We start from the raw sequence: 16,919 nt of genomic DNA, 5'->3' as shown, positions 1-16,919 counted from the left end.
GCAGTGAGCACTACAAGTGTTTAGTCTCCAATAAAATAAATTATCTACCAGTCTGCATGCAGGGAAATGCATCATTTGTTACTCCTCTCCTCAGACGTTCCCCCTACAGTAAATAGACAAATGAACTAATGCTAGTGGCTTTAATCATTATGTACACAGTGTATAAGCACAGGACATTCACTAAACACATAAGTATTTTATATATACATGTGAACATTGTGGAAAACAAAGATAATAAGAAAAACATTGATTTATTCTGAAATGATGAATCTAGTAAAAAAAATATACATAACGGATGGGAAAAATGACTTGTCTTCCTTACTATAAATATATATGCCCATCTCGGTGGTTACAAGTTGAATTGTTTTGCTTCAAAATACTAAAAAGTACATACAGTAAAACACAAAAAAAGATAAGCCTAATTTACATAGAAACATGCAGAAATAACAGTAATGCACATGGCACATATGTGATCCGTGCCCAGTGACATGTCACATGGAATCATCAACTGTCACTAACAATGAGAGCAGACTGCAGCAGGAGGGGCACAGTGCAGCTGTCATTCTGAAAGCACATAATACATATATCCTTGTAAGCTTAAACTAACAGGATGTATATATTTATGTGCAGCAGTTTGGAAGCCGTGTACTATGTATACAATGCATGTTATCGTTCAATGCATGTTATTATTTAATTCAAGAATGTATTAATAAACATTGTGTGTCTGCATGCATGTGCACATATACAAAAATAATTTAAAAAAAATTAATAAATATATATATACATATATATATATATATATATATATATATATATATATATATATATATATATGACACATACACAGGGTACAGAGCACACATTTTATGGAGAGTTTAGCAAAATTCTTAAAAACCACAAATATTCTGCATACATTAAAGTGACTTGATAATATGCTTATCTGGGGTTTCTTTAAAATGGAACCTCCTCATGGACTCTCCTGGGTCCTTTTAGGACGATTCTTCAACCCTGCAAGCATACCCCATACACCAAAATCACCTAACAAAAATGGTCAAAGCTCATTCACTGCATAACGTATTGATTTTTAATGATAAAAAGAATAATCCTTTGGTGAGGTTGGATTGCTGGGTAATTTCATTGCAGTTCAGTTATGTGCTAGTGACAATTGTTGTTATGTAAGGATTTTTAAACCACAGATAAGCATTTTATCAAGTTGCTTACATGTATAGAAAATATTTGTGATTTTTAAGAATTTTGATAAAATTATCTGTATGCTACTTAGAGCATTCTAAAGTTGCATATCCACTACATGATAAAAATTAACAATTGAACGATTACGACATTGTTATCGTTCATTAATCGTGCAGTGAATATGCTGGCAATGATCAGCGATGCGCGCTCCCGCTGGTCGTTGTTGGCATCTGTCATTGCCTGAACATGCAAGCCAACCTGCCGATATCAACAGGTTGTGCATGTTCGGGGATGAGTGAGGGTGCCCGTACTAAACGACATATCATTCAGTGTGGGCACAATATCCACTACACAGGATGATGAACGATTACGTTGTTGTAATCGAACAGTTGTTCTACACCCATGTAGTGGATATGCACTGTATGCAACATGTTTAAAATTTTAAGAGCCGCACAGAGAAAATGCTGTAACTAGCATTAGAACCGCGGAAAGATTCACAGCATCAGCATTGAGATGTCGACATAGTCACTGTGGACATAGTCACTGTGGACATAGTCACTGTGGACATGCAGGCTGCATACATACATGCACACACACATATATATATATATATATATATATATATACACTAATATAATAAGAACATTGTGTCTCTCTGTATGTTCCAAGCTGGCTCAAAAACGACTGAACTGATTTACATGAAAAGTACATCATTTTGTAATGGAAACTCCTAGAAATAACTTGCACTTTGTTTCATCTTGATCTGACAAGTTAAAGCTGAGCAATAACAAAAACAAAATGAATTGACATCATTAATGCAAGAGATAGGTGTGTCACCATGGGCTCGGTCGGTAAGGAGTGGGGGGAGAGGTGCATTGGGCCCGTGTTCACTTGAATAGCATAGGCCACATAGCAGTCTGTGCACAGGGCACACAGTGACATCGGTGTGAGTGGTGGGTGAAGGCATTGCTGTCACCAGTCTGTAATAGCACTGCTGGTCACGTGGGCCACTCCCGCGACAGGGTCCCTATGCAAAGCAATACAACTAGGACACCTCAAATAATAAATATATTGGCAGAAGCGATTTCATCGTGGACAAAGCCGTGGGCAATAGCTAGTATAATTGCAAATAATCCTGACGGGTTACGCAGTACTTTTTTGTGTGCCGTGCTTCTTTGCTCCACTATTCGTTTTTTTGTCCTGGCACCCAACCTGATCTTTATACACTACATGGGAGTGTCCACATTTATATGTAACTCTATCTATCAATCTATCGCAAACTATTTGGAGCATTACAATAAAGTTAAGGGGCCTGAGGCATACTACAAGTTGAGTACTTTACTGAACTATAACTGTGCTATACATTTTAATGTCCAGTGGCCTTGGGAGTGTTATCACTCATATCAGTACCATGGACAGAGCATGGGACAAAAAACATATTCTGAGCTTGGCTAGATTGACAGCTTTGTAACAGGGCAAACACATGCAATAGTACTGCAAAGCCCATGAAATATTAATGAAATACATGTAATGCACTGTCCAATGGATTGTATAATTGATGGCATGCTGCACTCTCTACTGGTCTTAACACCAAAACAACTAACAGACTGGAAGTCTAAACACAGCACCATGGATCCTCTGATAGAGAAAACCTGTCCAAGCAATGCTGGTCTTTCAAGAAGCAGCACAGTGGCTGCCTTCAAGTTCAGGTATGTGTGTGGATTTTATATGTACTCTCCATGTTTGTATGTGTTTTCTCCAGGTGCTCTGGCTTACTCCCTACCACAATCTAAAAACACATTAGCGGTTTAATTAGGCCTGTTTTATGCATTTGTATTATTGCTTGAAATGGGGAAGATCCAGTGTGGCAGAGACAGCACTTAATAGTATGTTGACACTCTACAAATAAAAGCACAGTAGTAATCATTATCATAATAATAAAAAAATAATTTAAATAAGTTTAAATAATCATTTTATTGTCTTCCCCCAATTAGCTACAATAACGAGCAGCAGTAAAATATGTCATATTATAGTCTTAAACTGTCCCTATAATCATTGCAGCATAAAGAAAAGGGTCTGAGAGTGTTACCATACATGCCTGAGAGAGGAGCAGGTGGGGAATGGCCATTGATCCTTACCTACAATGAAGGGTTGCAGCATCACATGAAGTTACTATAACCATACTGCATAATCTCTCAGAAATAGCTGTAACTAATTATGTACTGTATAAATACGGGTGGCTTTCAGAATGAGAATCTCAGCCACGGAACCTATTATATACCTTACCGGACATAGACGTGCAAGGTCACTGTGATATAAAGCTTACTATATTGGAAAGATCTAATTCTTTTTTTATATAACCCATTAGCATTATCCATTTAGAATAAACAGCAGCTGATATAATAAGCTGATGTGAAATCAAACAAAAGCTGTCACTATTTACCCTCAGTCATCACTACAATGTCCATTTGGTTTAAAGCACTATTGTATTTTATCTGTTATATGGTTTGACAAAAATGAGCTATAACAGCTTTTTAGCTTGAATGTGTTTAGTAGAAGGTGAGAATATTGCACAGCCCAGTAATACTGTCCTGAATGACCCCACTTCTGTCTGAATCACACTGCTGTATGTATGACCAGGCTTCCTCTCTAGTGACTACCACACACTGCCTACTGTATGGCTTTAATCCTAGTCCTCAAACAACTGCAGGAATATTTATTGCTTGTTCCCTATCAGTTTATTCTTTAGCAATCTGCTGCCAAATTAAAACCTAACAAATTTTTGGCGGTGCATTGCGCATCCATCATTCATAGAAGAAATTTCCACTGCTGTTGTTATCCAGCTGGGAGCTCTTCTGTGCAAATATCTTGTGGTTGCCAGGTCCAGACATTCCACCCACTGACTAGCGCTTACTTCATTGTACAACGCAAATGAAAGGCTTGGCTCCAGAAGGAACTGACCTGACTAACTTTCTAAACCCCAGACCACCACAGCAGAAAACTGGTCTAAAGACAGTGAGTGTCTTAGGGGTACAAATCCACCCTCAGATAACTTTCTCAGTTTACATTTTAGACAAAAAAAAAGAAACTTTTCCACCCTCTGCCCAGCCTCCTCCACCCATACTCATTTCAGCACACAATCCCATTGGATGCAAGACTTTTTTTTTTTTTAATAAGACAAATTCCATACTGCCCATACTCACCAAAATGTGTATGCATAAAGTGGTAAGCTGACTACAATGTATCACTGACTTGCATCTCCTTATGCCTGGAGAGGCAGAATGGCTGTGGGCAAGCAAGGGTGTGACACAACCAGGCGTGGACACATCCATAGACACTCTTACTAGGCATAGGTCTTGCAGCTGCTGGAGGTCTGGTGCAATGATAAGCAATGGCGACGATGACTATCAGCAGAACTATATAGCCACATCTGACTGTGTACCCTGCCAGCTGAGAGTACTTTCTACTCTATATTATTTCAATTTGCTGCTATTTACATTATTTATTGGGACTACTGTAGGATAGAAGAATCCAGTTTGATTGGGTAAAACTACGGATATGCAAGTGTTTATATTTAATGAAATCGTATACGGATAATACAACTTTCACATGTATTAACAAGTCAAGACATGTTCCATATTGTGTATATGAAACATCATGACATTAAATTGTGTACATATAAGCCTCAGTAAGTGTGCCCGGTTCGATAAGCACAATGAGCACTTTAATGCACCAGTCAACAACCCCGTTTGAACCGGTTGGAAGAGAATCAGGGGTCTAAGGGGGTCATTTAGACCCGCTCGTGAGCGTCAGGACGCTCGCAAGCGGGTCGATGTTCCCCACTGCGCATGCGCACGACGGAGGGAACTCCGTCGTGCGCATGCGCGAGACCCGGGGTGCGACGGGCTTTCCATCGCTCCGGGTCTCGCACCAAAGGGGGCGTGCTGTCGATGTTGATTGACAGCAATCAACAGCAATCAAGGTCACTGTGATATAAAGCTTACAGCAATGTTGATTGACAGCAATCAGCTTGTGGCAGCGAGACCCTACCGCAGGGTCTCGTCGCAAGCCCGATGGTCTTGACCATCGCGACCATCATTTTGGCCGCTCGCTATAGCTGTGGGTGGTCACCCACAGCTTATGCGAGCGGCCAGGAGGCCGCTCCAAAAAGGAGCAGGGACGGCCCTGATTCAGAGCGAGCGCTCTGTCAGAGCGTCCGGCTCTGAATCAGGGCCAGAGAGATAAGTGATAAATCTGTGAATAGGTGTCAGCCAATCAGCTCCCAACTGTCATTTTTCAAACACAGCCTGTGAGATGACAGTTGGGAGCTGATTGGCTGGCACCTTATCACTTTTCACTGCTTAGTACATAGACCCCTTAGTCTGCTAAATGTAGAAGTGCACATCGGACCATAGCTGGGAAACCCGTCATTATAGTTGATATTGACCATCCGTGCCCACGCATCGACCATCGTTTGGGGGTTGGAAGGGCCCAAAACCAGGACAATATGAACAATAACGATATAATTGTTATGGTTCATATCGTCCTGTTATAGCTGACCGTGTATACGCACCTATACTTTCTTTAATATTTTGTGTAAAGAAAAAAAAAACATTTTACAATGTATTTTCAAGGTAACAAAATAGGGAAGGGGAAAGAAGGAGAATGATACAAAAAGAAGCGATCAGGGCAGGACGGGGAAGGAGAAAGGTAAGAGCATGACAGACTGTATAAAACAGTTACATCAACAATTGTACAATACAGTTGCCAAATGGCAAATAAAAGAATCCAATTTACACACATGGCAAATGATTTACCATGGGTGTAAGTTGGATTCTTTTAAATGCCATATGACAACTGTATTGTACAATTGTTGATGTAAATCAGATGTAGCCAAATGAGAATCAGATATCACATAAGAAAATAAAATAAAAGTGGTAGGTCATTGGTGAATGTTAGTTAGGTTATAATATTGGGGAAGGGGAAGTGTGTGAGGTAAGCAGCTCCTCATGGACTAAGCTCTTGTCTCAATGGGCGAAGGTAAAACTAGCAATCATAAGGAAATAATAAATCTGATCAGAAGCCTCGCAATGTGAAAACCAATGGGTGCCAAATGGTACGGAATTTGATCAGATGGTCATGAAAAATACTTAAAACACATTCAAAACAGTAAACCTGCCAAACATTAATAATTACAGCAATCAAAGAAGGAGGTTTGGCTTGTTTCCATTTGTAGGCAATTCAACATTCAGCTACAGCCATGGCCAAAAGTATTGAGAATGACACAAGTATTGGTTTTCACAAAGTTTGCTGCTTCAGTGTTCTTAGACCTTTTTGTCAGATGTTACTATGGTATACTGAAGTAAAATTACAAGCATTTCATAAGTGTCAAAGGCTTTTATTGACTATTACATTAAGTTTATGCAAAGTTTATGCAATATTTGCAGTGTTGACGCTTCTTTTCAAGACCTCTGTAATTCGCCCTGGCATGCTGTCAATCAAATTCTGGGCCACATACAGACTGATGGCCGCCCATTCTTCCCTAATCAATGCTTGGAGTTTGTCAGAATTTGTGGGTTTTTGTTTGTCCACAAGTTCTCAATGGGATTAAGGCCTGGGGAGTTTCCTGGCCATGGACTCAAAATTTCGATGTTTTGTTCATGAGCCACTTAGTTATCACTTTTGCCTTATGGCAAGGTGCTCCATCATGCTGGAAAAGGCATTGTTTGTCACCAAACTGTTCTTGGATTGTTGGGAGAAGTTGCTCTTAGAGGATGTTTTGGTACCATTCTTTATTCATGGCTGTGTTCTTAAGCAGAATTGTGAGTGAGCCCACTCCCTTGGATGAGAAGCAACCGCACACATGAATGGTCTCAGGATGCTTTACTGTTCACATGACACAGGATGAAGACGTTTGGAGGATGGCCTGGTGTCAAGGAGGGCAGCAAAGAAGCCACTTCTCTCCAGGAAAAACATCAGGGACAGACTGATATTCTGCAAAAGGTACAGGGATTGGACTGCTGAGGACTGGGGTAAAGTTATTTTCTCTGTTAAATCCCATTTCAGATTGTTTGGGGCATCTGGAAAGATGCTTGTCCGGAGAAGGAAAGGTGAGTGCTACCATCAGTAAAGCACCCTGAGACCATTCATGTGTGGGGTTGCTTTGTGAAACCAATACTTAACTCAAAACTTCTGGCCATGGCTGTACATTGAGAATATGTCGAATAAGAGAGGTTCCAGGTCTAGGCGTGCTTGGAGGTGAATGTGTCAGCAAGATGCAAAATAAATTATTGAGACTAAAATTTCTGCTGCTTTCTAAAGAAACATAGTTATGTAATTTAATACAGTCTACCTTATTTACTGTGCACAAGTAACATCACTGAGACTGCAGGCTACCGCATTTACTGTGCTCATGCAACATCATTGAGACCACAGCCTACCTTATTTACTGTACTCATATAACATCACTGAGAATACAGCTAACCTCATTTACTGTGCACATGTAACAGCACTAAGACTACAACCTATCGCATTTACTGTGCACAAGTAACTTCACTAAGACTACAACCTACCTCATTTACTGTGCACAAGTAACATCACTAAGACTACAACCTACCTCATTTACTGTGCACAAGTAACATCACTAAGACTACAACCTACCTCATTTACTGTGCACAAGTAACATCACTAAGACTACAACCTACCTCATTTACTGTGCACAAGTAACATCACTAAGACTACAACCTACCTCATTTACTGTGCACATGTAACATCATTGAGACTACAACCTACCTCATTTACTGTGCACATGTAACATCATTGAGACTACAGCCAACTGCATTTACTGTGCGCATGTGACATCATCACTGAGGCTACAGCTAGGGCCGGCCCTAGCCGAAGCTTTTTGTTAAGCGAATATATGACTTGGCGCCTTAGGTGCATTTTTGCATGCGCCTGGAAAAATTAAGGGGGCATGGTTGTACCCACGAGCCACACTCCATTTTTATCACGCTGGATGCATGTCCAGTTCTCCAGGAGCTCCTGGGCATGCCCCCAGTCCCTCTCTCCAGTGAATAGATGCCGCACGCATATTTATTCACTGCCTGCTCAAAGCAGCTACCCACCTTTTGTTTTTTGTACTGAGGATAGGTATGGCTGCTATGCAGGTGTATAGAAGTCACCGCACAGCAGACATTGTCTCACACACAGCAGTCATTAAATGTCTCATATACCGACAGCAGTCATACAACATCTCAGATGCACGCACAGCAGTCAAAGTCACACACACATCAGTCACCCATTGTCTCACACACAACAGTCACCCATTCCCTCTCACACACACAGCAGTCACACAGACTGCAGTTACCCATTGCCTCAAACACAACAGACACTAATTGTCACACACACACAGCAGTCACCCATCGTCGATATTATATCGCCATTGGCTGCACCAGTGTATCTTAGGTGAAATTGAACTAACACATACCAGAAAGGACTGGCTCCAACATCCAGTCTCAGCTCCCCTCGCAACTGTATCTTCTCACTACAGCACAGCCAAATAACAGTGCATGCGTGGCGCCTGTTCCAGCGTTCCCAACGATAGTGCTGCTAGCAGCCAATCAAAAAGGACAGGGTGGGTGGGCGAGATTCCGGGATTCTCTCTCCTCAGCGGCCCCCTACTCAGTGTGCCCCCTGCGTCGTGTGGCATCCCAACAAAACAATTTGGGCTGTCGCACGACCGCACCCACCTTAGTGTGAAGCCCTACTCACCTGCATACCCGGCGTAATAGTTGGGCCGGCCCTGGCTAAAACCTATTGAATTTACTGTGCACAATTAATATCACTGAGGCTATAGCCTACCTCATTTACTGTGCACATGTAACATCACTAAGTCTACAGGCTACCTCATTTACTGTGCACAATATTACTGAGACAGCAGCCTACCGCATTTACTGTGCACAAGCAACATCATTGAGGCTATAGAGTACTGCATTTACTGTGCATATGTAACATCATTGAGACTACAGCTTACCACATTTATTGTGCACAAGTAACATCACCGAGACAACAGCCTACCCCATTTACTGTGCACAATATTACGGAGACAACAGCCTATCCCATTTACTGTGCACAATATTACAGAGACAAAAGCCTACCCCATTTACTGTGCACAATATTACGGAGACAACAGCCTACCGCATTTACTGTGCACAAGCAACATCATTGAGGCTACAGCGTACTGCATTTAGTGTGCACATGTAACATCATTGAGACTACAGCTTACCACATTTAATGTGCACAAGTAACATCACCAAGCCTACAGCCTACGCCATTTACTGTGCACAATATTACAGAGACAACAGCCTACCCCATTTACTGTGTACAAGCAACATCATTGACACTACAGCGCACTGCATTTACTGTGCACATGTAACATCATTAGATTACAGCCTATCACATTTACTGTGCAAAAGTAACATCACCGAGACTACAGCCTACCTCAATTGCTGTGCACAAGTAACATCACTGAGACTACAGTAACATCATTGAGACTACAGCGTACTGCATTTACTGTGCACATGTAACATCACCGAGACAACAGCCTACCCCATTTACTGTGCACAATATTACGGAGACAACAGCCTATCCCATTTACTGTGCACAATATTACAGAGACAAAAGCCTACCCCATTTACTGTGCACAATATTACGGAGACAACAGCCTACCTTATTTAATGTGCACAAATAACATCACTGAGACTGCTGTCTACCTCATTTACTGTGCACATGTAACATCACTGAGACTACAGCCTACCTCATTTACTGTGCACCAGTCATATCACAGAGACTAGACTATAGCCTACCACAATTACTATGCACATGTAACATTACTGAGACTACAGCCTACCTCATTTACTGTGCACCAGTCATATCACAGAGACTAGACTACAGTCTACCTCATTTACTGTGCACACGTAACATCAGTGAGACTACAGCCTATCGCATTTACTGGGCACAATTAAAAGCACATGGAAAACAGCACAGATATACAGGTGAGCAGCCGTTCAGGGTGATCTTTACATTTTATAATCCATTACAAAGGGTGTGCGGTTATAAAGCAAACTAAAGGCAGCAGTTTTTGGGCCATAAAAAAATAGAAAATTAATTTTTGAAAATCAGTTTTTCTTGCTGCAAAAATTTAACCCAGTGGGTTTTTTTTTGGCTCTAATAAAGAGGAAAGCGACACTGTTTTGCAATGCACTAACACTAATTTTATTTTGTGCAAGGGATAAAAGGAACGCTACTTCCTTTGCTACCTCAAGCTGTATGTTTTTCTGTGCTAGGTATGAATCTGCTTACTGCTCGTGTACACCAAAAAGGCAAATTCATATGTCTATATATTTGCATATTACTAACTTACACCTGGAGAGGTGGAACAGGGATGGGCGTTGGTGGACAAGCACTGTAGGGGAGTGTTAATGCAATTGTGGCACAAGTATAGATGAACATACATACAGGTATACCTGCTTGCCTTTTAGGAGGCATATCTCTTGCATTTAAAGGAGAGTTGATGCAATGATAATGATGATTATACTAAGCCCTGGACATCTAATTGCATTACTTGACATTCCTATTTGAATTACTGCAGCAAAGAAGCGTTCCATTTTATTTTTAAAGGGGAGAAGAAGAGATGTTATTTAACTTAATTTCATTTTGTTTTCATTTAATAAAATACTTTTTATATGTATTCAACTAAATTTTATATTGAAAATTTTACTTTTCCATTTATTAATAGCGGTAAAGACAAAGTTCTCTGACACATTAGCATTTACCACTAACACTGTCAAACCACATCTCTATACTATTGTGGCACGTATATACACACCTATGTATGTCTGACAAATGTCTGCCTCATATACTACTGTTTTGAGCTGGTCACATTTAGAGAACATATGCATGTAAATATGCTTTTTTTGGCCTGGGTCATTTCCCTGCATATGTTCTCAGAGCTTATACATCCAGCTCTACATTACACCTTTAGAGCTAGTACTATGCTTTGGTCTACCTCTTATTTTGGTTTGAAACCTATAATAAAATAGGCCCAGATTTATCAACAAGTGAAATTTGTGTTATCACTAGTTACTAATATTAAATGGTGTTCCAACCAATCGGCTCCTAAAGTAGGGTACACACTGATAGATATATTGCCTGTCCCATTGAAAGGGCCATGTATGTGTAGTGCATCTGTTAACAGACATATCCGGTCTGCTATTCAGATATGCACATGCTGTTCAGATATGCAGATATATTGTTTCATCTTATTTATGATGGGATATAGCGCAGCTCCTTTCCCCCATTCACCCCTAAAGCTGTGCTGTATCCCACTACAAATAATTTGTTCATTTTGGGGAATTTGGACACCCCACACCTAGATACAGCAGCACAGTAACTAACATCCTTTACTCTGAGGCGAGCGCAGTACATCCTTTCTATTAGATATGGTTTCATCTGCTGGTGTGTACTACGGGAGACCTGCCGATCGCCTGTACACATGTTGCAGGAACCCGGCGATCAGTGACAGCTCAACTGGGCGGGCACACTTACATGCCCGCCCAGTTGTGACTTCAGGCCCAACACATTGGGCAGACGATTGGTAATTCTGTATACACTTAACAACTGTTAAATAGGTTGGTGGGTCGGCCTATTGTGTACCCAGTTTAACTGTCATTTTTCAAACATATGACAGTTAGGAGCTGATTGGTTGGAGCACCATATAAGATTAGTAACGAGTAATAGCAAGAATATCACTCGTTGATAAATCTGGGCCATAGTTTAAAAGAACAGAACATTATTCACCATTTTGCTCTAAAAATACTATACTGCATGGTGAAGTCAATTTAAACTATGCAATTTATGCCAAAACAATAAATATTTTCATACGCCCTTATCAGTTTTTGTTTTCCTCATTGTTAAAGTGTTATATTGCGATCAGAGAATACTTTGTCATGGCATCACCAACCTACATATGTAGATCACAAGGTTTTAAAAATATATTCAGTTAGGTCCATCCTGGGCAATAGCTTTCAAAGAAGCAACATTGCCCTGATAAAGAGTGTTATTTTAACCACATTATGATGATACTTTCTGGCAGCCTGGACTATAATGTACAAAAATGAGGCAGTCAAAGATTTTACATAGCGGTATATTAATCTACTGTATAAGACATACTTAGGAAAAATGGGCATCTGAACAGTGAATGTTTCTAACTTTGATAATAAAATATACATTTACAGTAATTACAGATAACAGTCAAAATCATCTTCTGCTGTAATCCACCAATAGGGCTGGGTATATTTTGTTGAAATTCATAATGTTGACTATGACTACATTGATCACTGACTGTTAGTTTGGCTAATCCTGTTGCGATTCTGACTGCAAGTAATGCTAACCCCTATCCTTCCCCCAGCAGCCTAACTCTAACATCTCCATTTTCACAGCCTATCCCTAACCCTTCCCTCACACAGCATGTAACCAGGTACACACTAGACGATGTCTAGTGTGTATGCATTCGGCAGCATGGTCCCCGATAACTATGGCGCGGGAGCGCATTGTCAGCGACATAGTGGGTACACACTCGCCGATGTGGACGAGATGTCGACCTGATCCGCCGGATCAGGTGACATATTGTCTAATGTGTATCCATAAAACTACTACTCCCGCAGCCTAAAACCTAACTGTCAACATTCTGAGAATGTTGTCATTTCACAAGCCGACATTGTAAACATGATAATAGTCAATGTGATGACTGCATCCCACTCCAATATCAATAAGAGCTCTCTACAGCTCAATGTTTTGTTAAATTACTGTCTCTTCTTCTAACTAACCAACCCCAACTAAACTAAAGCGATATATTTAGGGGCCTATTTATCAACAAGTTTTATCATATGCAACGAGTTTTAAAACTCCTTGCGTATGATTAATGGTGCTCCAGCCAATCAGCTTCCAAATGTCATTTTTCAAACAGATGACAGTTTATTATTATTATATGCAATGAGTTTTATCACTCGTTGGGAATAATAAAGCTTGTTGATAAATGAGCCCTTTAGTGTGAAAAGAGGCTCAGGATGGGAGGATTGAGTGAGAGAGTTTGAATTTTTAGTAGAATTAATTTTGTTACACTCTCTAAACTAAATTTTAATACTACACACTGGACTAAGCATAATGAGCTACATGGCTTTACTACAATTAAGAAATATGGCTTCAAGTTTTTTTTAATATATAGCATTTGATAAATACAATGTCCTACTTGAGTGATTTCCGTCAGTGGAATTTCACATGGACATAGCAATTCCTTAGGAGGAGGGTCGACAAGAACCGGAGGGAGCTCTGATTTTGCAGTCTGTTCAGGGCTCTCTTCTGGAGACTTGGAGCAGATGTTTTCTTTGTCACTATCATCTTTCGGCCTATGTTCTGTGAGTGTAGGAGCAGGCTTGTTTGTCATAGCAGAAGATCTGGATCGTACAGGCCTTCCACGCTGGACAGTCTTCCAGCCTTCTGTATCCATCCGATCTACAAGGGCAAATTCCACATTATAATAAAGTTATTCTCCTCACACCTATTAAGAAGTATGCCACTTAACATCAAAAGATGGTGAGAGAAACTCATCATTACGGGTTGACTACACAAGTGGCTTCCTTAATAAAAAGAGAAGAGATCCATTGATGTGTCTCTGCAGCTCTCCATACATACAGCAGTAATATACGCAGCTTGGCAGGATATAGGCAGCTCCACAAGAAAATGGTGTTTGCATCATAAATATAACTTCCCCTATTTGTGCTGTTAAGGTCAATGATTGCATCATGCCAGGGCTGCAATAGGCCCAACTGGTGAGTAGACTGCAAATCAAACCCTATGGCATCCATGCCTCCTGTTTTCAACATATCCTCACTTCGGGGAACCAACATATTAGTTGCAGCTCAATAGCTATTGACACTGAAATGTCAGTCACTTGTAGTGACTTGATGGCAAGAACAGGAGGCAGACAAACAGGCATGGGACTCCGTTTACACCCTAATCACAAATCAGACTCTCTTTGTTAGGCTTCAATACTCATGGGTTCTAACAGTGTAAAGGAGACATTTCAGCAGTGACCTCATAATTCATATAATTCAGGATTTGATTGATTTTAAAAAAAAACAAAGGTACAATCATTTATCTTTTACAAGGAACTGAGTAAGAAAACGTAGGTTATGCAGTTATTCAGGGTTAAAGAACTTAAAAAATAAAAATAACGGTATAGGAAGGTAATATGCAGATCTACAACCATTTCCAGTGGTGCTTTATAAAAAGGTAATGTTAAAACTTGTATCTTTAATTTATACTATTAATCTTCATTTTATAAGCGGTTAGTCAGAGTTTTAGATTCTTTTTTAAGTGAACATGTTACCAACAGAATGCACTTATCCAGAAAATGAAAAAAGAAAAACACATTATTTCATAAGGATTCTTTAAGAGGGTTGGGTATGAAATCCCGGCTGTCGGGATGGCGTTGGTCAGAATACCGACAGCGGCATTCCGACAACCAGAATCCTGACACCTATAGAGAACAGCGGTAAGTATTTATCTAACCCCAACCCTAACCCTGCCTCCCCGGTGCCTAACCCTAACCTCCCCTCCCAATGCCTAAACCTCCCCTTCCCGCACCCTAAACCTAACACCCCATCCCCGATGCCTTAACCTAACCTCCCCCCTAGTGCCTAAACCTAACTTCCCCCTCCCCGCACCCTAATCCTAACACTACCTCCCTGCTACCTAACCCTAACACCCCGATACTTACCTTCGGAATGTTGGCAGTCGGGATACAGGTGCCGGGATCCCGACCTGTCGGCATCCCACACGCCGGGATCCCGACCTGTCGGCATCCCACACGCCGGGATGCTGACTACATCCCCTTTAAGATAAGCTACACAATTCCACAGCTAGACTACCTGATCCTCATCACTCACATAAAGGGCCTGATCCTGAGTTGGACGCATTCACGTCCATCCTTACATCATTTGCCATGGTCGTCTGCGACTTTATAATAATGCCGCTACAAAGTCCTTCCCTGGTGTGCATCCATGTGTCTGAATGTGCAAAGACTGAGACGCCCATAAGCAGCATCTATATAGGCAGCATTAGCGTCTGGTGTGACGTACTATCGAAACTTACACCAGCCCTATGGCAGGTGCAGTTTCTCAGTCTGAGTGTGGCTCTCCTGTGTGAGTGGCTGTGCGCCTCTTTTTGCAACTACTTCCACACTCCCATAAAAAGCTACATCTCCATGTATCTATGTAGCCAGCCCCATTACCTCCTGATCACCGCCCAGAAACACCACTTACAATTCTGCTACCTTGTGTCTAACTGTGATCTGCAACCCTGTACAAACAAAATTGGGATTCATGCCACTGCGTCTCAAATACATGCGCAGATGAGAAAAATAGCTCCAATACGTCTGACATTGCCGCTGCATTCGGCTCAAAATCAGGACTGGTATATATCAGTACATATATGAAAACAAAGAAACTGTCTTCCAAACTGTGTACATAATATGTTCGACATAAAAAAAAAGAATCATAAATCACCTTCTTTGGAACCATCAACTACTTGCAAAGGACAAATCAATATAATTGGTAGTATAGACAGTTCCTTACTGGGGGATTTCTGTAGGTTTCATATACAGATGACTATAGCAGTCAGTAATATTACAGACTTTGTGATCTCAAACTTTATCCCCAGAGAAATTTCAATGACATTTTCAGTTTTATTTCTTTTCATACAAAAACAAACTAGTGTTCCCATCTGGAGTCCATCCACTCCACTTCCTTTTCCTCACTGATAGATTTATGGCTGGGAGAAAGGAGAAAGGCTTAGCGTAAGAAAGGGAGGTGTTTCGGAACAACTGCTCAACACCAGGGAGAAAAGAGTGACACAGAAAATGACTTCCATATTCACAAAGCCTCCATTTACACTTACAGACAATGGGGGGTTAGTAAGGAACTCGGAGTGGTGTCCTAGTCGCTACAGCTGAATTAAGTTTTTTTTAAAAGTGTAAACAAGATGAGATCAGATCTGCGAGGTTTTGTACATATTGGCCATATAATTATTTGCTGGCTTAAGTCATATATATTGGGAATAGCGATAAGATACAACCCAGCAATAGAGTGATTGGTTTTGAAGAGACAAGGGGCCTGATTCAGAGCTGCACACAATGCTGATGTTCATGTAGTTGAGAGATTTTTCTGACTACTCCTATGATGCAATTGTACGCACAAAGATGCTGTTGAGATCAATTGACCGCAATTGATATCCTGATGATGAGCTCTCACGCCTTGTGCACAATGAATGTTCTGGGCCTCACACAAGTTATTCCTTCTGAAAATAGGTAAGTAAGCGTTGCGCCTTATTGCTTAAGGTGCGTACACACGTGCCGATATTTTAAATGACTAAACGATAACGATATAGTTATTGTTCAGTCATTCACTATATCGGCCAGTGTGTACGCTAAAACGATGAACGATAATGACGAACGACCAACTATGCGTGCTCCCGCAGGTCGTTGTTCATTGCCCGAACATGCAGGCCAACATGACGATATTGTCAGGTTGTTGCATGTTCGGGGATGAGGGTGCCCGGCACTGAACGATATACCGTTCATTAACGACATTGAGCACACCCTTGCCGGGGAC

The 16,919-nt window shown here is 40.9% G+C and overlaps 1 protein-coding gene across 3 annotated transcripts in view; it reads right to left on the bottom strand.

Moving 5' to 3' along the window:
* SCAPER (S-phase cyclin A associated protein in the ER) overlaps nt 1–16,919 on the bottom strand; it is a 321,693-nt gene that overhangs the window by 233,690 nt on the left and 71,084 nt on the right. For all 3 annotated transcript variants that reach the window (XM_088446867.1, XM_088446876.1, XM_088446870.1), the window contains exon 8: nt 13,499–13,761. In XM_088446867.1, the coding sequence (XP_088302993.1) occupies nt 13,499–13,761 (263 nt within the window). The remainder of the gene's footprint in view (nt 1–13,498; nt 13,762–16,919) is intronic.

The sequence above is a fragment of the Taudactylus pleione genome, unplaced genomic scaffold, assembly GCF_031769625.1.
Source record: "Taudactylus pleione unplaced genomic scaffold, aTauple2 ptg000019l, whole genome shotgun sequence".
In the NCBI taxonomy this organism is placed as follows: Eukaryota; Metazoa; Chordata; class Amphibia; order Anura; family Myobatrachidae; genus Taudactylus; species Taudactylus pleione.
This window is presented reverse-complemented; position numbering and strand designations above follow the sequence as displayed.